Here is a 25,986-nt window from a genome sequence, read left to right as displayed (position 1 = left end):
CTTCCCAAAATGCCCTCACTTCACGCGCCGCGGGAGCGGCCTCTCCGTCTAAACCCCCCCAACACCAAATCCGTAATTTCGCCACGCCCCTCCCCCCCCCTCCGGCTTCATAAAACCCGCCAAACCTTTGCTGTTGTCGTGGTTGTAGAGAGAGAGACGCATGTCCGACGTGGCAAACCGCACTCTCTCTCTCTCTCTCTCTCTCTGTTCGGCGCCATGCCTGCCAGCTTTCGATACCTTCCTTTTGAGCTTCTTTTTGCCAAATGCTGCAGATTCTGCGTTTCTTTACATTGACGAACCAGACCAATTCTAAACTTCTTCCTGCCCATTTCACCGTACTATACATGCACATCGACCCACCATTCATATAAATCTTGATCACTTCTCTCTCTCTCTCTCTCTCTCTCTCTGCTTCTTGATTTTCCTGCCCAAATTCAGATTCTTGAATTGACCACCCATCTCTCTCTCTCTGTGAGGAACTGTAATACCCGTAATGGTTTCTGTTTTGAGCTTCCTGGGTGCAGATTCTTGGCGTATCTTGGGTTGCCTTTTACAGGCGACGCGCTTGTTCTTTCCTTAACTTGGCCATCAAACAAATCGCCCGTTGAGCGATACTCACCTTCCTTATCAATCTCTCTCTCGCTCGCTCTCTCTTTTGAACCCCCCAAAGGTTTCGTCTTTTGCTCTCTCTCTCTCCCTCTCTCCCCCGTTCTTTCCTTTCCCCCTCCGGAGGCCTCAAAGCTAAGAGCGGCCATCCACAATGTTCGACAGTTTATTGAAATCGAAGTTCCATAACAAATGGTACGGCGAATTTCTTTTCCTTGTTCCGCCCTTTCTTTCTTTTTTTCTCTTTTGCACGTGAGTTTGTTGCTTTCTATTTTTTTTTTCTTTGCACATTCTTTGCTGCTGATCCTCTGCTTCATCTGATTTTCTCTGGGATTCTTCCTCTTCTTCTTTGTTTTCTGGGATTTTTAGCAAGACGGCGATAAAGCTCACGAAGACGCGGTTGGAGACGATAATGAAGAAGAGGAATGCTGTGGAGAAGTACTTGAAAAAGGACATTGCCGATCTCCTCAGGAATGGTCTCGACACCAATGCCTACGGCAGGGTAATTTTTGATTTCTTGACTTCCTTCCTTTCTGAAGTTTTACGTTCATCCGGCCAGCTCTTTTCGCACGGCGTCGAAAATCGGGTCCCGACTCGCCAAGGCTTATCCATTCCGTGTTAATTTGCGGTCGATCTCAATTGCTATGTTTTAGCTGTGAAATCGGCCTTATGTTTTGGAGCTCTGCGTGGAGAAGATGACGTTTTGACCGTTTCTATCTGATCCTTGACAGAACCTTCTTTCATCGGATCTTCCAAGTGCTGAAATCAAATATTAATGGGTTTTGTTTTATCTTTTTTGTTTCATCCTTTTTGGGACTCTTGTTGACAAATGTCACCGGACAATCGCTTATTTGTCCTGCACAACAGTAAATCGAATTACCCTGTGTTTGGAGTCTTCTTCTTGATCAAATCATGCGATCACATGTTTGGACAATATAGGCTGTTTCTCTGGGCCCGGAAAACTCGTTCTGAACGCGCCTGCTATCCGATGAATGCAAGCCACATTTGATTGTGAAATCCGAGACATTTGTTGAAATGTCGTGCAATTTTCAGTCAGATACAATAATTGTGATTGTATGTGAACATTTCGATTCTATGAGTCCGAACTAATAAGATGAGGTGAATGTGGAAGCAGGCCGAAGGTCTTCTCGTCGAGCAGAACATGACCTCGTGCTACCATCTCGTCGAGCAATTCTGTGTGTGCATATTGGGTCAACTACCAGTATTGGAGAAGCAGAGGTATCTACGGATACCGATCTTTATGTTAACGATCTAATTCCAACACATTCAAGTTTGTTTTCGCTCCCATACATTTGTACGTGAACTAATTAGCACACGCCGTTTTCTGTTCTTCTCAGTGAATGCCCTGAAGAATGCCGAGAGGCCATAGCCTCTCTAATGTATGCTGCTGCTCGATTTGCTGATCTGCCGGAACTACGTGAGCTGCGAAGTTTATTTGCAGATCGTTACGGAAAATCTCTCGAACCCTTTGTTAATAATGAGGTAGAGTAATCATCTCCGTAGCTTGAAAATAACTTTGTCAATTTCTCATTATTTGTTACTTTATTCATTGTTGTGACTTACTAATTTGTCGGGTGCAGTTTGTCGAGAAAATGAGGTCGCCGCAGCGCACCAAGGATATGAAGCTTCAGCTGATGCGCGACATTGCTCTTGAGTTCTCTGTGGACTGGGATTCCAAGGCATTGGAGCAGAAGCTATTTAACCCAACTCCACATGATCAAGTGAGCCCATCGCTTCATCAATTATTTGCAGCATCCATTTTACACTGGAATAGCATTGCCCTTCCTGCTTTTGTTGTGAAATCATATAATTACCTGACTAAATGAAAGAAACAATTTAGCACGAATTGGAGTTGTAGGCCTCATGCTGTCAAAAAAACTGATTCTTCGCCTGTTCGTAGTCTCACGTTTCTTTTTTCTTATTATTATCCTAGCCATTCTACTAATGCAAGCCAAATTGGAACTTTCATCTTTTGTCAGGACAAATCCAAAGTCAGGTCTTCAGGCAACACCGCTGACAACGAGTATAAGCAGCATAAAAGTGAGGACCGTGCTGACTCAAAAAGAGAGAGTGACTATGCTGAAGACAAACCACAGAAGGACATGCTTGATCCTTCTGCATCCAAAAGAAATGGAAGCAACCTTCCCTTTTTCGGACGAAAAGAAGTCACAGACGACATAGATAAGCTGAGCAGCAGCAGCAGCAGCAGCAGCGAGGCCGAAGTGATTTCTCCACCTAAAAAGGAATTTCCCCACAGAGACAAGCCTAAGTACAGTTCAAGTTCATCCGGAAGCCCGTCCGAGGAAGAAGCAAGTCATAAGAAGCCGTTAAGCTATAGAGACGTCCCTCCTCCTTATGTCAAAACCAAGACAGAAAGAAACAGAAGCATGACCGATGAACCTCCGCGAAATACTGCTTCTGAGCTTATTGATAAGAACTGCAAGGCTAAGAAACCAGTAGGTGAAGCCAAGCCAAAGCCGAGGTCAGTCAGGCAGCGCCCGTTACCACCGCCTCCAGGTCGTGAATCCGAGCTGACCTCCCGAACCATACAAATCGATGATGAAGATGAAAGGAAGTTAGATGGGCTCTTGATGCACTACAGTAAGAAGCAATCGCCTAACGACCAGCGCGAACCAAGGGTGTCTCTAAAACCGCCTCCTAAGCTACGAACGTACCAGGAAAATGGCGAACCCATGCAGCGCAAGAGCACAAAATCTGATGTATTTGCTGCACCAGCTAGAGCGGCGTCTTTTCCACCGGAGCCGACGGCTCCGGCCGAGGCCACCGAGTTAGCAAAAGGGCACTGCCGGTCCACTTCGCTACAGCCGGACATTTTGGCCGGACACGTTCATCCTAATCTTCCCGACTGTGACGATTTGGCATCGCGGATTGCTGCTCTCAGAGGGAGATAAAAACAGGACAGAGCCAGAGCGTTTAGATTCTTTACCGTTATTCTATTCAATATTTAATTGAATGCTTCTTATCAATATTAAAGACATTGTAACACTACTGGGGCATTTACTAGGCGTGGCACCTTTCTAGGTAGGTCGTCGTCTTCTCGTTTTTGACCTTTTTCTTGTTTTTAGAGTTTCGCCTGTAAGCTCATCATCAGATGACTTCAGCGTCACGTTGCCCAGTTGCTGCGTGGGATGCTATCTTTCACTTTGTTCTCTTGTGCATGTTTCAAGGAGACTTCATGAATATGACATCCTAATCTAACAGAGAGAGATCATTTCCTTCTTGACACCCTCCATTGGTGACAATTTCGTGTTGGTGTGGCTTCTTGCACAACTGCTGACGGATCCTTATCAAGCAAGCGAACGACCGAAGTGCAAATGATTCACACGAATTTGAAAAGTGCAAGAGAGCAGGACACTAAAAGAATGGTGTCCGAAGAAAAGGGGCACACACGTGATATATACATGAACCTTGGTGATCCTGTTACTCCCGGAGCAGCTGTCATGCCAATCTCTTTGCTGCAAAAAAATAGCAAAAGAAGGAAGGAATCATGAAACAGCGAACGTAAACCGAGCCTGAAATTTAAGTGAACAGGAGACGGAAAAAGAAGATAGAAGGGCGAGCGCTGTAAGCAAGATAAATATTTGCGCAAAATACGGAAGGATACGAGTTTCTGTTGTATTTTTTACGAATTTGAGCAGGAACATACGATAAGCTTTTAGCAATCCAAATCGGCCCACTTTATTTTTTCCTTCTCGCGGAGAATGGGCCAACGTCGTGTTCTTGAATTGGGCCAAATTCCTCCGGCATTCGTCAACAGATAGCCCGTAATACTCCATGGGCTCTGATAAGCGCTCGCGACCAGCCCACGATCGATAAGCTATCACTTTCCAGTTTCACCTGCAGATCGTCGTCTAGGAGCTGGGGGCTTCCACCATTTCGGTCGATGATGCACAGACCGGTTTTGCGAACCTTTGCATTGTGGGTAAGTATTATTCTGCTGATTTGAGCTCCGGGCAGATCCTGTGGCCCTTGATGCAGCCGCAGTCGCTATGCACGCCACCTGTTTGATAAATGACCCAGGAATCTTTCTTTATTTTTCTTCCTGAAACCATGTTGAGCGCATGAATTTTGTGACTGAACTTTGTTATTTATCTATATGGTAAACTTTGATTTCTGTCACTATTCTTAATCTGTTGCTCGTGCAAATTTCATTTTGTTTGGAGCTGGGTAGATTCTAGAGTGGAAGGATGAGAGGCCAATGAGGTGATACTATAATTCAAAATATTCAATGGCAATAAGAAAAGTTGAAAGTGAAAATGCATTTCAATTCGAGAACACTTCCTCTTTGGTACAGAAGTTGTTCTCGAATATCTTCTACACCCTCTACTCATCAACAGTTTCGTTCCTTTGAAATCCCGTAACAACCCGATCCAAATTACACACCAACCATACCTGGGAACCGCAACACTTCTCAAGCAGACTCAAAAACTGGACCTGACCTTGTCTACCTTGAAAGCATCCATGATGATTGTGCAGATGAAGTAAGGCATGATGAGTTTGCCGCAGATGCGGAAAAGATATACAGGATTCTGAGGAAGTTTTACTCTAGAGCTCCCAAAATGGAGCTTGCCTTACAAGAATCTGGAAGGCGTGATGAGTTTGCCCCAGATGAATATGCGTTCGGTTGCTTGTTGGATGCTTTGTGTAAAATTGGTAGTGTAAAAGAAGCAGCTGCTTTGTTCGGAGAAATGAAATATCGGTTCACACCAGGTATTAGGTATTTCACATCACTGCTCTATGTCTGGTGCAGAGAAGGGAAGCTTATGGAGGCAAAACATGTGTTGGTGCAAATGAGAGATGCTGGTTTCGAACCTGATATTGTGGTCTACAACAATCTCCTGAGCAGATAGGCACGAGCGCAGAAAATGGTGGATGCATGCAATCTGTTGAAAGAGATGAAGCGAAAGGGTTGTGAGCCTAACGCAGCTTCTTATACTACCCTAATACAAGCTCTCTGTTCCCGAGAAAAAATGGAGGAGGCTGTCTGCATGTTGCTTGAGATGCACAGGAGCAACTGCGAGGCAGATGGTGTGACGTACGCTACACTGATTAGTGGCTTTTGCAAGTGCAGTAAACTTGATAGCGCTTACGAGCTATTGGATAGGATGATACAGCAAGGTCATACCGCATGTGCAACAACTTATTTGCATATAATGTTGGCTCATGAGAAGGAGGAGGAGCTGGAAGAGTGTTTAGAACTCATCAATGAAATGAAGAAGATTGGTTGTCTTTCCGACGTTAGCATCTACGATGTGGTGATCAGGTTAGTGTGTAAGCTGGCCGAGATTAAGGAAGGTGTTAAGCTTTGGAATCAAATGGAAGCAAGTGGGCTTCGTCCAGGTCTGGACAGTTTTGTTATCATGATTCATGGACTCATTGCACACGGTCATCTAGTTGAAGCATGCGATTATTTTAAAGAGATGGTGGGAAGAGGTCTTCTATCAGCTCATAGTTATGGCACATTGAAAGACATGCTAAATTCTCTTTTAAGAGCTGAAAAACTTGAAATGCCTAAAGACATTTGGAACTGCACTGTGACTATAGGATGTGATCTCAATGTTTACACCTGGACAATCTGGATTCATGCGCTCTTCTCAAATGGGCATGTTAAAGAGGCATGTTCATATTGCTTGGACATGATAGATGCAGATGTAATGCCGCAGCCAGGTACATTTGCTAAGCTCATGCAGGGTCTTAGGAAGCTGTATAACCAACAAATTGCAGTAGAGATAACCGAGAAAGTGAGAAAGATGGCTGCGGATAGATGGATCACTTTTAAGATGTACAAAAAGCGAGGCGAGAGAGACTCGAAAGAAAAAATCAAGGCAAAAAGGGATGGGAGGAAGACGAGGGCTCAGAGACCCCGGTGGGGGTAGGGCCAGGGCCGTGCCAAAGCAGATATCTCATCACGGCTCTGTTGATGGGATCCTGCATGCTATCTCATAAGAAGCCATTAAGCTATAGAGACATCCCTCCTCCTTATGTCAAAGCCTAGACAGAAAGAAACAGAAGCATTACCGATGAACCTCTGAAAAATACTGATTCTGAGATTGTTGATAAGAACTGCGAAGCTAAGAACCCGTTAGGTGAAGCCAAGCCGAAGCCAATGTCAATCAAGTAGCGCCCGATACCACCTACGGGTGATCGGTTCCCGGTCCAGTCCGATTCCAAGGTGGAATCGGAAATCGGACCGGGAGAACCGGTTCCCAAAATTGGGAACTGGGGACCGCACCGGTTGGTCCTAGGACCAGGAACTGGACCGGACCGGTACCGGACCACCAGTCCGGTCCGGTCCAATGGAACAGGTCATGTAGGGATTAGTTTTTTTTTTTTTTTTGGTCAAACACTTAGGATTTAGTTCACATTTTACTAATTTTTGTCAATGAAGTTCACTTAAGGTTTAGTTCATATTTTACTAATTTTTTTGAAGAAAATAAAATAATATATATATACATAGTCGGTCCGGTCCGGTCGATCCGATCCTGTCCGGTCCAGTTCCCCCTTGGAACCGGGAACCGGACCGACACTCCCGGGAACCGGACCAAACCGGGCGGTCCATTTTGCACACCCCTAATACCACTGCCCTCAGGTCGTGAATTTGAGCTGACCTCCTCCCGAGCCACACAAATCATTGATGAAGAAGAAAGGAGGTTAGACAGGCTCTTGCTGCACTACGGTAAAAAGCACTCTCGTTACGACCTGAGCGAACCAAAGGGGTCTCTAAAACCACCGCCAAAGCTACGAATGTACCAGGAAAATGGCATCTCTTCCGCTGGAGCCGACCACTCCAGCCGAGGGCACTGAGTTGGCAAAAGGGCACTGCCGGTCCACTTCGCTACAGCCGGACATGTTCATCCTAATCTTCCGGACTATGACGATTTGGCAGCGTGTATTGCTGCTCTCAAAGGGTTCTTTTCAATATATTATTGAATGCTTCTTATAAATATCAAAGCAATGTAACATTACCGGGGCATTTACGAGGTGCAGTACCTTTCTATGTAGGTCGTCGTCTTCTCTTTTCTTTTTTTTCAGAGTTTTACCAGTAAGCTCATCATCAGATGATTTCAGCCTCACATTGCACAGTTGCTGCGTGGGATGCATCTTTTACTTTGTTTACTTGTACTTGTTTCAAAGAGACTTCATGAATATGACATCCTAATCGAACAGAGAGAGATCATTTCTTTCCTAACTCTCTCCATTAGTGACAATTTCGTGTTGGTGTGGCTTCTTGTACAACTGCTGACAGATCCTTATAAAGCAAGTGAGCGACCGAAGTGCAAATAATTTACACGGATTTGAAAAGTACAAGAGAGCAGGACACTACAAGAACGGTGTCCGAAGAAAAAGCACACACGTGATATATACATGAACCTTGGTGATCCTATCACTCCCGGCGCAGCTGTCAGGTCACCCAATGCAACAGAAACGTTTTCTTCGCTTCTCTTCTTTTTCACTGCTCAAGTTTATCCCGTTAGTCCTTAGTGGTAAGGCTCTTGCCAATCTCTTTGCTGCAAAAAATAGCAAAAGAAGGAACGAATCATGAAACAGTAAAGAGATGTAACTTGAGCTGAAAATTAAGTGAATTGGAGACGGAAAAAGAAGATAGATGGGCGAGCACTGTTAGCAAGATAAATATTGACGCAGTTATAGGAGTCTAGTGGTTGCAATGTGCATTATGTGATCACAAGGTAAAGCTCACCAATTTCAAAAAAAAGGTTGTTGATATTTTGTGCAGTTTTGGCTGAAGTCTCTATGAAGAACATCCCATTTTCTTGAGCAAATTGCTCTGCGTCCTGCAGTGAATACAGATGAGTATAAACTCAATCATATCTGAAGGAACTGCAAACCCATTTGAAGTGCACTGATATCAAATGCAACACCACAGGAGGTTTGCTTCGCGACTTGTCTTCATAAGATGGTCATAGTGCAAAGACCATTTCATGATGCCCTAAAAAATTTGGTAAAAGAGACAGCTCTGCACTGTTTCTCTCAAAAAAAATTTGTTGATTTCCAAGTAGGTTTTATCTTTAAGAACAATGGACCACTATACTTTTGGACAGGCATGGTTATGGATGTATATACATGTACATTTCATAAGGTTTTATGAAGATGTTGTCTCTGCTGAACTATCTTGCATAAAACACCGAATAATGTAGTGAGCATTGTGTAAGAAGGGAGATCAATGATAGACGTCTTGCCAAATCTAGGCTATTTAAGCATCCTCTTATATTATTCTACTCAAGCATGGTAAACACAGATTCTGCGAGTACCTCATTTTGCACTTCGCGCTTCGGATCCAGGTCAGATTTGTTCGCCACCAGCGCCATCACTAGATTCGTGTTTCCTATGAGAGAAACAAGCATTTGACATGATTGAGAAACAACAAATCAATCACAATACAACGATCAGAAGTAAAAGTTGATTACTAATGCCACTAGTTACTCATATTTTGCTCTGAGGAAAAGCAAAACGATATAACAGGGCCAAGTTGAAAGCTGTACCGTGACAACAATAAGTAAATTCTATACTGGTTAGAGATTAAAATGCTAACAAGAATGACTCATAGGATCGTAACTTGTGTTCTGGATTTTGTGAACCGTCAAGTTCTATAACAGCCCAACAGAAAAGGAAGAATGAAAGGTGAAGGTCACTATCGTAACATTAATACACCTTTGCACTAAACAAGATCAATTGGCAATGAAGGACCTACAGTTCGGTCTTGTGAACCTAAATAGTATACATGAATCAATAACTTCATCAAGAATAAGCGTCATGGCCTTACCTTGTTTTTGCAGTTCTTCAACCCATTTTTTGGCTCGAACAAATGTGTCCTGGTGCAATGGGTGCATGCACATCCATCAACAAACACAAAAGTGCAACTTCCCATATTAACTCAAACAGCAGAAGTTGCGTATTTACAAAGTTTACAACTAAAGTTGCCCGAACAGATGTTTCTTTGTTTCCAAGCATAACTGACAAATTTAAGGCATATTTAGACTGTGATTCAAGGGCTGTATGGGAAAACAATTTACAAGTCAAGGAAAAGAATGTAATATGCTTTATACTTCCTCACGGCACCAATTGCTCATCTAGAATCAGTCACAAATGAGAAAGAGATGGCATGAAGGTTAATGACGTAGCCTGAGAGAGCAACCCCTGATTATTGTAGAGGGCCAGCTTTTGAGACAATCAAATCTATACCTATGTACTGCTAAATGCATCGCTTGAATGACCTGATTGCATCTCATATATCCTTCGATGACCTGGAGGGCTAAAAGCAGAACCCTCAATGTAACTGCTAATGCATAGCAGATTGTCACAAAGCTCAAGGCACTCCTATAGTTCAATGATGGCGGGTTTATGACTCGCTTTTAGTTGCATGAAATCAGTAGTGCTAAGAACATCTAGTTAACTCTGTGCAATAACAGGGCTATAACTAATTTATACCACGCTTGATATGTCATATACAACAACTGCAGCTGCCGCTCCTCGATAATACATAGGGGCCAAGCTGTGATATCGTTCTTGTCCTGCTGTGTCCCATATGTCAAACTTAACCGTTGCTTCGGCTAATGACAATATCTGGGTGAAAAATGCAGCTCCAATTGTTGGTTCCTGCAGTTGGGTTTTGATGAGCTGTAAGATCTGATAAGACAAGCGAGACCAAATTCTATGTAAAGAGACGAAAGGAACCTGACCTGGCTATCAAAGAATTGGCCTTTTATGAATCTCAGCACCAAACTTGTTTTCCCAGTTCCCATGTCCCCCAGGAGCACCTAAAATAGACGAGCGTGAAATAATGTAACTCGACCATAACCTTGGGAGCAGATGGTATTCAGATCATAATTTTGCAGGCAGTTAGGCCCAATATCTAAGCAACACTATTAGTTACTAACTTACTATGAACTCTTGACTCGTAGATATATTTCTGAAAAATCAACACAAGACCAACAAAAAAGCTGCAGGACCAGATCGCAACTTGCCATTGCAAAAAACAGAAGCACAGAGAATTGAATGGAAACATGGCAGAAAAGATTTTGTCCGAGCATTGGATTTTCAATTGATGAGCTTAGTCTTGAAAATTGAAATGTTAAATAAGCTCAAACAAAAAACATGGCAAAAGAGAGTAACTTCATGTGGATGTGATCGTCGATTCCTCTTGCTTGTATTAAGTTAAAGGCCTACAGTCAGGATTTTGCTGCCAACGGATTAACAATGGTAGGCACAAGTAAATGCACAAAACAGAGTGCTCACGGCAATTTTGATTAAAAACCACAGAATTTTGGATTGCCGTATTGCAATTCTAATTAGCAACTATAACGAAAACCCCCACTCAAATAAAAAAGGAACCAAGAAAGAACTCCGGTGCTATAAGGCTGCGGAGCTGCCTAGAAAGAAAATACAATCGAAGTTGGAACCCTCCCAATTCAGTTCTAAGAACGCATCCCCTGCAAATGCAACTCATCCACCAAACTACTTATCCAGGCGATGCGTTGTGATTCCATAGACAAAGCATTTATGAGGATTTCGACCCAGTTGCATGGATCCGTCCTCATAACAATGAGAAGGTCAATGGACACAGTGTTATATATAGTCCCCTCATTCATCACAATCGGATCTCATCCACGACACGAGAATACATCATCCGAATGTCGCTGCAAACCCAACAGAGGATATTAGGCACATAAAAGGAACAAGAGCAAAAGAACATCCTCGAGCACAGAAGCAACTGAACTCAATGAAAGTTTCTAATTTTAGCTGGATTAGTGGATCCTGTACCCATTTCTCAGATCACCAAGAAACTGCCCAGTATGAAAGAAGGCGAAGACAAGAACGGAGGGGCGAGACGTACCCACCAGCTTGGCATTAATAATCCTGTTCGCAGGCCTCGCCATTGTAATCCTTGGGATCGATTGACGACTCCCAGAAACTCTCCCCCCTCTTCTTGTTTCGCAGCGAGACAGAGAGATGAGGTTACGCGTTGGGACGAAACGGTGAGCCTGTGGGCCTGTGTCGACTCCAAGCACGGCAAGTCACGAAGAATGACTTGACGAACTGGAGAAGCTAAAAGGGCGTGACGAAGACGAATCTTTTTGGTTGCTTCGCAAGGAATGGTAGTTCGTTTGACCGGTAGGTTTCTGTTGCCGGACCCGAGACCATCGTCATCACCACGAATGAAAGCTCGTTTGTCTCAATTGACGTGAACGAGAGAAAAAACGTCGTGTCGCGACAAATGATGGATGAACATGTGTCGTTGACGGGTGGTTTTTAGTCCCCAGTTTCAGTGTCGGCTTGTTTTACCTGTGACGTAGAATCTTCGGATCCCCCCGGTCCTTCCTGTTGGACGATGTATATTCTGCTGTCATCTCTGTGCAGATCATGTAAGTACTTGCAAAAGGCATTCAATGAACAATTGAGTTTTCTCCATGTGTGATGTAAAAAAGCACGGCGGAAACACGGGTGAGCAAAAAGAACTGTTCGAATCTGAGTTCTCGGGAGCACCGGTACATAAAATTGGAACCGGTAAATTGCGGTTCGGTTTCTGTTTTCAGGTGTGGAACAACCCACCTGGATTACCTAGACTCGATCGATTTTTTTAAATTTTTTTATCTTTTAAAAATCTAAAAAAAGAAAGTATAATCTATCTCCCGTTTCACAAAGGAATGCTTTTCAAGGCTGGAGCGGCTACTTTTACTTATGCAAGTGAGTAAGATGACATGAACAAATCAAAACACAACTTCAGTTGCTCATTCCAACCATATTTTGCCACAAATTGGAAAAATCTTTATGAAACCCGCAGTATTACACATAACTCATTGATAGTAGAAACGTCTTGATTATCTCAATTTCATCTTGAACATTAACAACAAATTAAAAAAAACTGAATATGTCACCGGTTCCGGGGGACACCAGTCTGATTCCCGATTCTAAAAACGATGAACCAATCCCTCTGGTTTGGTTCCTTCCTAGGTGGCAACCGGACCATCCGGGAACCAATCACCCCTGAGCAGAAACATCTACTCTCAGGTTTAGAAAAGAGTTTGCAAGAGAGACCGCGTCCACGTCCCCAAATTACAAAAACAACAATAATTTTTATCCATGTAAAATGAATTTTCGTTGATAAACGTATTAGCACGGGATTAACTTATCACGTGAGAATGCCAAGTCTAGTAATCACCGGAGTTGATCTAACTAATATGAGAAGATCACATTTTTGCCCTCTTTAAGTTTGCAGTATGTCTTCTTTAATCTTACCAGTTGAATCAATTGAATCGGCCCAATAATTTTACCAGTTGCAATGAATAGAAAAGTCAAGGTTGGCACGCGGGCTGGAAGTTAGCTGGTTGGGCCTTTTCCCTCCAAAAAGCAGGCGCCTGCATCTGGGATTGGACCAGAAACACTTAGGGCCTATTTGGTAACTTGCCAAACAGTGAAAATTTGTATTTCAGTTTGGGAACAGAATTCTGTTTGTTAAATTTTTTGTGCCTAGACACAATTTTGCAAAAAATTATTCCCAGAATCAGTTTTGGAACAAAATCAAGAAGCAAAAAAAAGTAACTTCTTGATTCTGAAACAATTTTTCCATTTCTAATTCTTCTTGATTTTCTTCTTTTTTCTTGGTTTGTTGTTCTTCTTCTTTCCGGCCTGCCGCTGCCACCGGCCAGGGCGTCGCGGCCCTCACCGGTGGCCGGAGAGGGTCCCCCTCGCCGCCTGGGCGAGCGCGGCCGCGATGACGAGGCCTCGCCATGGCTGGGCGAGGCTCGACCTCGCCCAAATCTGGCGAGGCCAACCTCGCCGTCGCGACCGACGAGGTTGGCGGCGAGGCCCGTGACGCCCTCGCCGGCCCTGGCCTGTGGCCAGTTGCCTGCGCCGGCGATCGGCCATAACCAAGGAAGGAAAGGAAAAAAAAGAAAAAAAAAAGGGAAAAAAAAAGAAAGAAATATTAAAAAATTCAAAATATTATTGGCAACTGGCCACAGGCCAGGGAAGGAAAGGAAAAAAAAAAAAGAAAAAAAGGGAAAAAGAAAGAAAGAAATATTAAAAAATTCAAACTCTTATTAAAATATTATTAATAAAAATAAATTTTGTGTAATTACCAAACGCATTTCTGTTCTTTTTCTATTCTAAGAATAGAAATTTTGGGCAATTACCAAATGCCTTCAAATGCTTAGAAATTGTTCCGGCACGGAATAAAAAGAATCATTTCGAGCGAACTGCTTCAGTGAATAAAATGATTGCACGCACGCCTTACTGACTTTAAGGTACAAGTTTCTTTTTTTATTTACCTATGGAGAAGCAACTATGTTATACAAGTTAAAGTAATCGATCGGTTAATTCGGAACTATATCAATTCTGAGTAGCGATATAAGTTGTCTCCATTGCATAAGACACTTTTCTCTTGGTAGAGAAATCTCATGAAAAACTCCGAAGAAACGAGTCTCGATGTCTTAAGTATCCGTGCATTAGACAGGTTAAATGACTTGGAGAAAAAGGAAAAGTACCAAAGCAATCTCACCACCAGCTCATAAGCCGTGACGAGATTTGACACATCGTCGTCGACTCCCTGATTTCTAGAGTACAGAATGCGTTCACCATTACTGTGTGGATATCAACCGGGTCTCATTTCATTACTCAATTCGGGTGAATTTGAACAGTCTTCCGTGCATGTGTATCCAACTCCCACTCTATACTATCTTCCAAGCTGTCCCAAGTGGGGTCAAAAAGAAGAAATGAAAAGGCGGGGAAAACATCAACACGTTGGAAGCAAACAAACTAGGAACCTTCCTTCCACCTTACCAAATATCATACCCAGAAATCCCGCATGCACATTATGTTTTGGAACTATAAGCTCAAAGTCATCACTCTCTTTTTCTTGATGTATCATGGCCTCCTCCAAAGCCAATCCACCGCCGCCGCCGCCCCTTCCCATCTACTACACTGCCTTGCCACCCCAAGCTGATGCCCCAAACTACATCCTTTTACCCGTCCTCCACCGCCCCGAGACAGCTTCCCCACGGCGGCTCCGTACAATTTGCGCCGCGTCGCTAATTCTTTTAGCCACTGTAGCCTATATACTTTACCCGTCCGAGCCGGACGTCGATGTTGTGAGGCTCCGGCTGGACCGGGTCCAATTCCGCACCACCCCACACGTGCTCGTCGACATATCCCTGCTCCTCACTATCAAAGTCCGTAACCCCGACGTCTACTCCATTGACTATAGCACGCTCGACGTGGCGGTCGGGTACCGGGGGAAGATGCTGGGGCATGTGAAGTCGGAGCACAGCCACATAATGGCGCTTGGGTCGTCCTATGTGGATGCGGAGCTGGAGTTCGACGGGGTCGAGGTGTTTAGCGATGTCTTGTTCTTGCTCGAGGACTTGGCCAAGGGCACGGTTCCACTTGACACGGTTACGACGGTCGAAGGGCAAGTCGGGTTGTTCTTCTTTGGCTTCCCTTTGAAAGTAAAAACTTCATTCTTACTTAGATTAGGTCTCCCTTTCTCGATTTAACATACAATAGGTGTCTACAAGAATTGCGTACTTATCCATAAAAATCACATCAAATATAAGGTTTAACGTGTATCTAAACTCGCGCCGTCGGTACGATAATATTGGAGTTTTCATACGATGCACAACTTATTCAAATGGTAGTATACAAGCTGATGGTATGTGTGCATGAGACAGTTGCCTGAATCGAATTATATGCAATTCATTCTCTACACAGTATGTGCACGCAATATAAACTTGATATAATCTTTTATTGATCAACATGAGTATAGCCATCTTAGTTGTTCGTCTCTCACTTAAGCAAAACTTGAGATTACTCTTCTTTTAATTTCTTTTTGGGGGGTTTGGACATCATTTACAGGCCAAAGTATCATGCGAGGTCTCAGTGAACACCAACAACCAAACCATTGGGCGTCAAAGTTGTTACCCTGAGGTGAGATCGAAGCGTTCATTTTGCTTGATCAATTTTTGTTGTTTCTTCTCTTTTTTGCTGAGTGAAAGAATTAGCCAGTTTCTAACTATTTATACTGTTCTATCCTTTCAGTGACGGATCGCATTGCCACAATGAATCGGAATCGGAAGGCTCCATATTATATCTAGCTTCAATATGTACTTAGATTTCGCAACAGCTCGTAACCGCGATATATACATAGACGTCGAATGAACCATATGCGTACGAAGCACGTTAGCTTGTACTGGTATATGCCTACTTTTCAAACGCAATCGTGCATCTGGTTGCACTGATAATGATATAAGGGTCTGCAATACTTTAGTTTGTTATATAGGGATTGTAAGAGAACCGACTTTCGCTGAAGAATCAACCAGAATACAAGTTTGTTATGGATCGCGGTCAGTGCGCTACAGGGATAATTATCGATGCTGGCTTTGGTTTGATGAACATGCTTTTAATCTTTCTAAGATCTAACTGGGTCTTGACAAATGTTTACCAATCAAAGTGAAATATTAACTTAGAGTGGGCCTCAGATGATATGATCTTGAAGGCCATATGATGCTAAATTCACGTATATTCACTGTATGGTCCGCTAGAAGATATAAAAACTTGTGCAGTATTGTGCATCAATACCTTCAGCTTGAACAATCACTAACAGAATCATATTTTTCGAACAAACACGTACTTAGATCGATGAAATCTACACGCGAATGAACTCAGATGGACGGTGGGCAAGCACAAGCACCACTTTCTCGCGCCTTTCGCATCTCCAGTGGTCACGGCAGCTGATGAATGCCGACTAGGAACTTCTCGAGCAGCCATCAAACTAAGCAACACGTGCTGATTCCGACGGTTTGCAGAGTGACCGGCAAGGACGGTCGAAGGAAAACTAGGGTGACACGTGAACTGATGTTTGGAAACTGTTAACATGACAGGTGAGGAGCGAGTTTCCTGTGGAGGAGAATCTGATTCTTATGGAGGAAGTAGTGAAAAGGCAGGGACTTTGAGGGGGCTAAGGGAAGGGAGGTGCTAAAGAAGTTTTGGAATCAAGTAATGTGAGGTGCAAAAGCTACTTTTTTGAATGGAGGGGTAGTTTTTTTCTTTCTCTTTTCATCTTATAGATGAGTCCTTTTTTATTATTATAAGTGATTATTTAGGAGGAATTCTTTGATGTATCTTTGTTAAAGTTAGTGAGACTCAACCAATGTAGTCAAGAATTCTGGCGAATTATCGTGTGGATTTTAATATAAAGACCGTGTACAATCACAGTCACTGATCATGTAGATTTTACATAAATAGGCCTGATAGATTCGAATCTAGAAAAGTATTTCTTTAGGTCACATTGTAACTCAATCTAAGCCTATCGACACCATTTACTTACCCACCGTTGAGCTACGTTTATGAATCTTGCATAATTTGTAAAGGAATCGGTGTAGAATGCTGCTGGTGGAGGTGCAACAAAGCTATGTTATTGAGCATTTCTTTTATCTACTCGGTTTCAAACCCTTCAATTACAATACCATGTTTCATTAACTCAACGGCAATTTTATTCCGGCAGTCGCATTCATTTTCGACTTTTTTTATGTTTTGCTCGGATTCTTCGGACATCTATGGATATAGAGCTAGGCCCTCGAGGACGGCCGGCAGCCGCGCCCTCGCTGCAGATCTGATCTTGGCGTACCATCACTAAAATCTGTGGGGAAAGCAACGACCCTTGCCGCCGAACTGGCACCTGCAACTGGCGAAGATACGGCAAGTAAGGATGCTGGCAATGGCTGCAACCTCGCCTAGCTCACTTATCACACGTACACACGGTCATTTGTTCTATTTTCGAGGGCAAAGGTAGCGGCCGTCGTCGGGTCAGCTTCGCTTGATGCCCGTCACCAGTGCATGAGCGGTGGGGGCACCGGCGCCGCCTCAGCTCCAACTTCCTTTTTCTCAAATTGCTGCAGCTACCCCATCACTACTATTCGATGGTTTGTGTATTTCGGTCCTTGTTGGATTTTCCCCTTTTTCCATACTCTTGATTTTCTAAATTCTGAATTGTAATGTGAAACGCCACGTAACGTCACGTTGGCATTTTCCTCAATAATTTTGATGGAAGGACCTACTCGAACAAAAAAGTATATAATTTAGTACTCAATAGCAAAAAAAAATAGAAATCTGATTGAATAGTTCAAAATCCTCGTCTGCTTTTTCCTCTCTTTTTAGCCAAATTTGAGTCACAGTGTTTTGTGAAATGGATCTGTATAAATACAATATTGGAAGAGAATTAACGGGTTGGAATTTGAAAATTGCGAGGAGACAGTTGGGCTTTGTCAATAGTTGATGGGCCCAGTCAGAACATGCCTTTCTCCGTATTCAAGCCCATCCTGATAAAAGAATTAACTTTCTACTGTCTACAAGCACAACAATTATTATTTCTACCTACCTTTATATTAGGGAAAAAGCAAAAAAAAAATCCAAACTGTGCTCACTGTAACATTTTTTTTTACCCCTGTGGCACCAAAATTCTCAAACTTATACCTGTGTGATATATTTACCATCCGTCAAGGTTTTGTCAATGAGCACGGTTAAAACTCTATCTATATGGACACCGGAAAGCAAACGGTGTTTACATGGCACCCACGTGACTTCAGTTAAATAAAAATGATATTATTTTGACTGAAAAATCATTTGACGGAACTTTGACGAAGGGTTAATGTGATACATTGGTACATGTTTAGGGTTTTTTATATCAAAAAAAAAAGTTCCGGGTAAATGCGTCACAATGTGCCTAGTTTGAAATTTTTTGTAGCTTTTTCCCTATAATATTAATACGATCTAAGTCATAACATAAACAAATTTTCATTCCTACACATACTTCAACCCAAAGGGTCATGTTATTGGTCTTAACCTTATTCTCTCTCTTTTTGTTTCTTTCGGACAAGTTATTCTGACATTCCTTGAATTTTAGCTAAAATGCAAAGACAACCTTCCTATTTAGAGTAAGAATGACTGGGCAAGCCATGACAAGTACAGCGATTTCTCCAATTCAAGTGGTCTGAAAAAGCCAATATCACCAAGGTGTGCGCAAAATGCGGTGGAGAGAAAATGACAAAAGAAACGAGAAAAGGTGCTTGGAATTCATGCTTTAGATTAACTATGCAGTGCCTCAAATCCTGCTAACTTCAATGACAAGGAACCATCGTCGCCAAGTTCAAGGGGGCCCCTCAAGAAAGAGGAGAATGTGAAAGCATGTTTGCTTGTTTTGAGGAATTGAAACGCTCGTCACCAACACAACACAACCCAGCCCCAAATCCCATATATAAAGATTGCTCATACTGAATACTGAGCATCAATGAGTTGACATGTAAATCTGAAGAAAAAACCCTTGGAGTGAGACCTTCGTGGTCCTCAATCTAGCCCCACACAATAATACCATCCTGCTCCATTATGGTACTCAAGCCCATCCTCGTGTTCAGAAGTTACTACATCATCACAGAGGGACAAAGAGTTTACAGCTTGCAGCATACGTTTTTTTTTTGGTAAGGATACTTGCAGCATATGTTTCACTCTACATAAGGTGAAATTTAATGTGGATCATGGTTCTCTATCTTCCACAACTACTCATGCACGAGAAACCCACTAGGAGACAAACTTCCCCAGAATTTGCGTCAGTTTTTGGGTCATCCTTTAAATAGCCTTCCCCCCCTCCTCAGAGAGTCCAAAGCCTTCAGAGTTACGGCATTTGAATAAATAGTCTAGTGAAGTTAGTAACTGCTGTCTCTCTAAAGCCTCCTGTCTTGGCTTTGTGCATTCTAGCATGAGCTCGAGCAAGCGCTGGAAGTCAATCGATCTATGCACCAACCAAAGCCAAAGACACCGCCCAAAGTGTGGGTTTAACATGCTTGTTCCGTTCAATGTGCTGTTGACTGCTGGATCGAAATTGTCGGTGTGGAGGATTTGGTGGAGGAAGATCAAGAAGGAACAGAGGAGGATCTTCCATTTCTCTGCTCCGGCGTGTGCCCCATATGATCCCTTCACGTACGCCCAGAACTTCGATCAGGGACAGACATGGGCCGATCCAGATAACCTCTCAAGGACGTTCTCTGCTCGGTTCGCTGTTCCATCGAGGATTCTTGAGGAGACTGATTTGATGGGTTGATGCAAATTATGAGGTTGATGTGGTTTTTACTTCATGCTTGCTGCATATTTACTTGAGGGAAACTAGAACAGGCCTTTTGATGTTTGTCAATTGAGTACTGTAGCCTACGACAAGATTTTCCCTCCTCGTAAATCTCCATCCTCTCTGTCCCTCGTTATCCGTCGGGTCACGACGTATTTTCATGGGAAGGCTTTTACAATTTGCCTGGCCTAGTAATGGCTTTATTTATTCAACCATGAGGCAATCAACTATAACTCTTAGAACCAAAAGCATTCTTCTTGGGTCCACTCAACAGTATGTTTTCTTCAGATAATCAGAATCATTTGTGCAATACGAAATAATACGATTCAAATCTACCCTCGGAAAGAATATATTTACAGCTTTAGTACTAACTTATATCTGTGTATTAGTAGTAGGGGTTTGAGTGATTAACCCCGGAAGAGAACTGTTAGCAGTGTTCCTTCTAGATAAATTGTCCTCTCCTTGATAAAGCAAAAACAAATGTTATCAATGAAAATGTTACAGCTTTCTTCATGTTTGCATTGAGACCCTTGAAAACGTGGTTAGATGGTCCAAACGCCAAAATCTGTAGGCATGCTGGGCCACAGTTCTGGCTGTTTCACATGTGCCACAAAGCAATTACTCTGCAGCTACTTACCAGCATTAAATCACAGTACAACCCCATCTTCTCTCAACAAAAAAGGACCAAGCTGCTTCAATGTGATGTAAACGGGTCAAATTGGTAGGCCAATCGAAAAACTGTACCTCAGAATCCGAGTCCTGCTGAGAACTTAAAGGTCATTCTTTTGGAAGTAACTCCGGACCAATAAATCTCACCGGATCTCCATTCCGTTTCCCCTTCATGACATTTCTAACAACTCTTCAAGAGCACCTAGAACAATACCATTTTCTTAGTCGAGTTTAGTCTATCAGTCGTACAAATGTTTCGGATTCTTGTTCATCGTCTGAATGTTATAGAGCCAGAGATTATCAGGATCTGCCTTTCAAATTTAATAAATTCATCATTGTCCAGTCAAAGACAAAGATTCAACTCCAACATCTTACCAAACAATTTCGCAGGAATTTCAGGTGATCTTGGTGAAACTCGAAGATACCTTTGAGAACTCATCACGAGTAAAAGAAATCCAACCAGAAGAGTGAAAACCATGACTAGTCAAAGTCATGGTTACTAACTTAAAAATATTCTTTGTGAACAGGTCAATTTGGTGTTAAATTACGAAAACATGGAACTTCAGGTGACTGAACAGCAAAAACCTTTGATTTTTATGAACTCAAGAGTGACCCCCGTAAAAGCTGAATACCAATGGGATACCTCTTGACATCTCACTAATTGATGCGCACAAATTTTAACAATTTAGAGTCAGAGAATGTCGAAATGGTGATTAACAGAAGTAAGAACAGTCGACAGAAAATCTACAAAATTAGAGAAGTTGTGCCAGCTTTTTCCTTCAAAATAAATCCAAGTAATCACGAAGCAACTCATGATTATCACCTCATCAAGATAGTCAAGCTCATCCCATACACAAGACGGGACAGTGAAAGATTACACAAATGCCTGGAGCAAAAGAAACACTTACTACAAGAAGCACTAGAATGCTAGCCTACAACCATGGTTTCAACTTGATATTGCTTGAGAAGACTACACTACGGAGAGGCAGCAAATAACTATCACCACGTAAACGCTGCAATCTATAAAAACTCCACGCACAGTCTGGTACACCGCCAACCCTCTCTCCAAAACCTTAACTGCTCCTCCCCAGTTATCACTATCCTCCTGAGATTCCCCGCTTTCATCCACGCTCTCCTCGGCATTTCTTTGCATGTCAAGGTACATCCGGACGAGCACAATTGTCGCATCTGTCACCAGCAGTATGTACAAAGGCCTCGAGGATATCACACTGTCTGACTTTGCTACAAATGGATAGCCACTGCAAGATAGAACTACCGAGACCGCAATGATAAGAGCACAGCAAGCGCGCGTGTTCTCTGATTCTAGAACGCATGAGTTCAGCCTCTTCGAACTGAAAAAACGAGGCTGGTGCCTCTGCTTGGAACCGGACGAAGATTGTGAACCCGCAGACATTCTTTGCGTCGATGGTGCTTGTATGTGATGCCCACCGATCTCGGACTCGCGCAAGTTGGTCTCAGCAACGGATTCTCCAACATGAGAAATCTCTTTAGCTGAAGCCTCAGCATCAACATTTTCTTTGGAGGATCTAGAACTGCCAGCATGATCGTCACCCACAATGCCACCTATAGAAAATAAAGAGACAAATCAGAATTTACGCGACAGGCAATAGAAAACGACTACACTAGCTTTGACGAACTCTTGATTCGAGTCTGCACGCATTTCCAGCATTAGAAATGAAGAAAATGGGTGAACAAAAAGAGAGAACTTTTCATGATGGGTTTCACTGGAGAAGAGACAGTCATCTCAAAAGGGAAAGAAAACGAGCAACTGCCGGTTTCTTTGTTTAGAATCAAATAGGCTAGTCCGGTTGGATACATCGCAACTAATATCTCAGAAACTTTGGATTATCAACAAAGGAGTCGCAAAGCATCTGAACCGCAACAATCATATCAACCGAGACGTTCACTTGCAACACAGGACGAGAACAACGTTAACAACATCGAACGAATCATTCGTAAGCAAAGAGGGGGCTTTGACACCACGACCAATCAACTGAGGCAAAATAGGAAACACGGGGCAAACATATACTACAGTACAGCACGTGCCCAGCAGGACATCTGAAAATCTAAGCAAAGGAGCAATCAGGCATTCTCGTCGCGACAAATCCCCTCCTCGAGAAACGCCAACGCATGACCAGCGAACGAAGCCGCGGAGGAGCATGCCTTCCCTCCCCCCGGACGACGAACGGGCGCCGGAAAACGCCGCGGCCCACAATCGAGCTTGAGCTCGCGCCGACCGCGCGCGGGGGGCGGACATCGACGAGCGCGTCGGAAAGGTTTCGCGCGATCGGCGTGGAGACGAGGAGCAGAAGAGGGAAGAAGAATGGAGTCGATCGGAGAAATTACCGCGGAATTGATCGGGGGGAAGAGATGGGGCCCGGCCGGTGATGAGGGCCAAGCGATCGGATCCCCGGTCGACGATCTTCCGCCGCCGCTCCTCCCTGCTCTTCTCCGTCGCCATTTCTCGCGGGACGATGACGGGAAGGTTTCTCCCTCGGCAATAGCTTTTGCCCAACTGAATAACCGTAAAGATTCTCTCTTTTTGTGTGCGTGAGAGGGAGAGAGAGAGAGAGGGGTAAGGTAATCGATTTCGAGGTGGGTCGATTCTAGATCTGAAACCTGAAATCGACCCTGTTATAATCGATTTCTAATTTTTGAAACTTAAAACTCACCCTTTTTGCCCTGGATCGTGTTTTAAAATCGATCCTATTTTTTCGGTCCAGTTTCAGGGTATACCCAAGAACCTATTTTTTTTTTTCCTCTTTTTGGTTTCATTTTTTCCCGGTAGCAAATAGGAAAACTTATAACTTAAATCAAAGGTTATAAGTTTGATTGTGCAAACAATCTTAAGTATTCATACATAAGCATATTATTTTAATCCCAATAATTTAATGGACGTGATAAAACAGCATAGGTTTCAGTTGGATATTTAGTTTCTTCGTTACAGAACAAAAATTTTAAGAAAAAGGAAATTGCTCCATATAATGCTTACAAGCCCTTGAGTTAAACTATCCGCAAATAATGATTACCTCCCTCACCTTTCCTAATATAATGTTTTGAATTCTGGCCATATAAAATTGCAAGTGAACCTCCATATAAAATCGGTTCTAAAACTGATCGGGGTGAGTTTTTACTTGGAACCGGAAATCGGACATGTTCTAACCGGTTCCCAAAAAATGGAACCGGTTCTCGGACCGGTTCAAACAAGAACCGGTTCCTAGACTTGTTTTTCGGGTGGACCGATTCGGTTTTCGGGTAAACCCAGTCCAATTGCATACCCCTAGAGAGGGGGGCTCGAACAAAAGTCAACGAGACGTGACCGCCTCAAGAAACAACGTCATATCTGCAAGCGGGCTTCGGCTTTTGCCCTTGCCTATGAGAAGAGGAAATGACACAAAATGGTCTACCTAAATTTTTAATTTGTTCAATGCGATTCACAAACTTTAGCCCAATATGCAATGTCGTCCCTAAACTTTTAAATTGTTCGATGTGATCCCTGGAGTTTTTGTACATGTTTAACTTAGTCCCTGCACTATCCGAAGGTGTTCATATAGTTCATGGACCATTTGTGTCATTAGAAATAATGGCACATATGGTCCCTGAACTTTGGTCCGATATATAACGTGATCCCAGAACTTTTAATATGTTCAATATGATCCATGAACTTTAGCTCAATTTGCAATGTGATCCATGAATTTTCAACGCATGTTCAGCTTAGTCCTTGAACTGTATAAAAATTCCATTAATTCAAGATCGAGAATAATATTGAATATTTTTATACAATTTAAGGACCGCATTGTATATTAGGCCAACGTTTAGGGGTCTTTTGTGTCATTTTTCCACGTCATTAGCCCCTACGAGAAAAACAAAAGGAGAATTAGACTAGACAGGATACGAGGAGGACCGACAAGTCCTTCATGACTCTCGGGCTTTGGAGCAATTTAAAAAATAACATCTAAGCATGACAATGTGCAGGCCTCTACGCATATAGTTTAGATTATGTGCATGGCCTTGGTCTAATTCATCGACAATCCTTCTAGTCTAGAGAGCCCTTTTGTATCTTATTGCATGTGGGACGAGCTTACAATTCCGTTTGTTTGAAAACGAATCCGATTTTCTGTGACAGTAAATTTCAAAATGCGCTAGTAAATCTCCATTATCGTTAATTTGGCTAGCAATTTTCGATCAACTATTGGTAACTTACAAACGGGCAACGATTTTTGTTATTGTCGTGTATAGGATCTAATAGTAGATTATTGAATGCTTTTACATTAAATAAGCGGGCCCATCGATTAGTCGGGAACTTGCTAATAACATTAAGTTTTTACCGCACTCACATTCTACAATAGATTACCAATTGCTTTGATTTTACAAAATAAGCAATTTACCGTCTTCAAAATCTAGTTGTCGATAGTTGATTTTTGTACTTTTTGTAATGATAAATCAAGTCAAGAATAATAATCAAACTATCCGAGTGCTTTAATATTCTATGATTAGTCCCGTCAAGTAATTCATAACGTGCTGTTGAAATAACGATTTTACCACACCCCCATTGGACAATAGATTTTCGAGTGCTTTAGATTTTTACAAATGGACCCGTTAAATAACTGGTAACTTACCGAAGAAATCGCGATTTTACTATCCTCGAATCGATTAAGCATGCAGTAGATTACCGAGTGCTTTAAAATTTTACAAGTGGGTCATCTGCTAAGTGGCAAATTTCTGAAGAAGTTGGATCACTTACTATTCTACTCGAAGTAGGTAAATTCCGGGCTACGTTGGTAACTTACCGGGATAAAAGCGGGCCTACGATGGTAACTATTTGTCACTAGTGAGTTCTTAATTCCACCGGTAAGATCTTGTTTCCAGAGTGGCAACTTCCTAAATGGTTGACAAATTCACTATTGAATTTGATGTTCATAGATTTCATACTTCATCTAGTGCTTACTACCCTAAAAATCCCAAACCGGTACACCGGTTAGCTGCCACATGTCATCCGATTCAGCAATTTGACGATAAAATTTAACGAAAATTAACATAGGGTAAATTTACCACATGTGTACTAGTTTAGAATAAATTTATTACAGATATATCAGTTTGGAGTTTTTCGTAATATTAACCCTTTAAAAATATGGATCCGATTGTCGACTGTGGGCATTAGTATTTGTTTTTTTGGTAGTGATCGAGAGCATCAACAGTGTCATCATAAAAAGAGTACGTTTTCTCGAGGGAGCAAAATCATTTCAAACTCGCATCGATTTGAGTAAATTTTCCATGGGGGGGGTGAAAAACTTAACTGCTTTGATTAGTCGAAATGGAGATAGAGTCCTTCGACGGGAGTTAGCTGTTTTTATTAAATACCGTCAAGTCCCAATCTCAACCCTCAACCGAAACTTCAGTAATGAGCATTTACGTTACTTATAATTCATCTAAATTTTTTTCTAAAATCCAATGTCCCTCTCAAATTTACTCCAATTGCATCGAAATAATTACACATTAATGCCTATTTAATCTTAATTTTT

At 42.5% G+C, this 25,986-nt stretch overlaps 5 protein-coding genes and 1 pseudogene across 6 annotated transcripts; 4 read left to right on the top strand and 2 right to left on the bottom strand.

The window, feature by feature from the left end:
* Positions 1-457: 457 nt before the first annotated feature.
* On the top strand, positions 458-3,797 carry LOC115678410 (uncharacterized). Its single transcript, XM_030601804.2, has 6 exons — positions 458-801; positions 976-1,108; positions 1,742-1,845; positions 1,965-2,109; positions 2,208-2,348; positions 2,607-3,797. The coding sequence occupies exons 1-6, from the start codon at positions 761-763 to the stop codon at positions 3,537-3,539; spliced, it is 1,497 nt and encodes a 498-aa protein (XP_030457664.1). The 5' UTR covers positions 458-760; the 3' UTR covers positions 3,540-3,797.
* A 670-nt stretch (positions 3,798-4,467) lies between these two features.
* Positions 4,468-6,569, top strand: LOC115678491 (pentatricopeptide repeat-containing protein At3g49730-like; annotated as a pseudogene).
* Positions 6,570-7,898: 1,329 nt separating this feature from the next.
* Positions 7,899-11,831, bottom strand: LOC115678416 (ras-related protein RHN1-like). Of its 2 annotated transcripts, none has more exons than XM_030601813.2 (7): positions 11,505-11,831; positions 10,347-10,424; positions 10,096-10,263; positions 9,431-9,479; positions 8,919-8,992; positions 8,348-8,441; positions 7,899-8,156 (listed from the first exon to the last, which is right to left on the bottom strand). In XM_030601813.2, the coding sequence occupies exons 1-7, from the start codon at positions 11,541-11,543 to the stop codon at positions 8,056-8,058; spliced, it is 603 nt and encodes a 200-aa protein (XP_030457673.1). In that variant the 5' UTR covers positions 11,544-11,831; the 3' UTR covers positions 7,899-8,055. The 2 variants fall into 2 exon arrangements, with proteins under 2 accessions (XP_030457673.1, XP_030457674.1); XM_030601814.2 differs by having other exon boundaries at positions 11,501-11,828.
* Positions 11,832-14,472: 2,641 nt separating this feature from the next.
* Positions 14,473-15,995, top strand: LOC115678415 (uncharacterized). The gene is made up of 3 exons (XM_030601812.2): positions 14,473-15,110; positions 15,517-15,588; positions 15,700-15,995. The coding sequence occupies exons 1-3, from the start codon at positions 14,532-14,534 to the stop codon at positions 15,700-15,702; spliced, it is 654 nt and encodes a 217-aa protein (XP_030457672.1). The 5' UTR covers positions 14,473-14,531; the 3' UTR covers positions 15,703-15,995.
* Positions 15,996-19,411: 3,416 nt separating this feature from the next.
* On the top strand, positions 19,412-19,753 carry LOC115678492 (uncharacterized). The gene has a single exon (XM_030601891.1). It carries the CDS (start codon positions 19,412-19,414, stop codon positions 19,751-19,753), a length of 342 nt encoding a protein of 113 aa, XP_030457751.1.
* A 1,442-nt stretch (positions 19,754-21,195) lies between these two features.
* Positions 21,196-22,950, bottom strand: LOC115678414 (uncharacterized). Its single transcript, XM_030601811.2, has 2 exons — positions 22,811-22,950; positions 21,196-22,027 (listed from the first exon to the last, which is right to left on the bottom strand). Exons 1-2 carry the CDS (start codon positions 22,923-22,925, stop codon positions 21,414-21,416), a joined length of 729 nt encoding a protein of 242 aa, XP_030457671.1. The 5' UTR covers positions 22,926-22,950; the 3' UTR covers positions 21,196-21,413.
* Positions 22,951-25,986: the final 3,036 nt, after the last annotated feature.

Source organism: Syzygium oleosum, unplaced genomic scaffold (genome assembly GCF_021117445.2).
Source record: "Syzygium oleosum isolate NSW1041296 unplaced genomic scaffold, Sole_v2.1 Sole_v2.05, whole genome shotgun sequence".
NCBI lineage: Eukaryota > Viridiplantae > Streptophyta > Magnoliopsida > Myrtales > Myrtaceae > Syzygium > Syzygium oleosum.
This window is presented reverse-complemented; position numbering and strand designations above follow the sequence as displayed.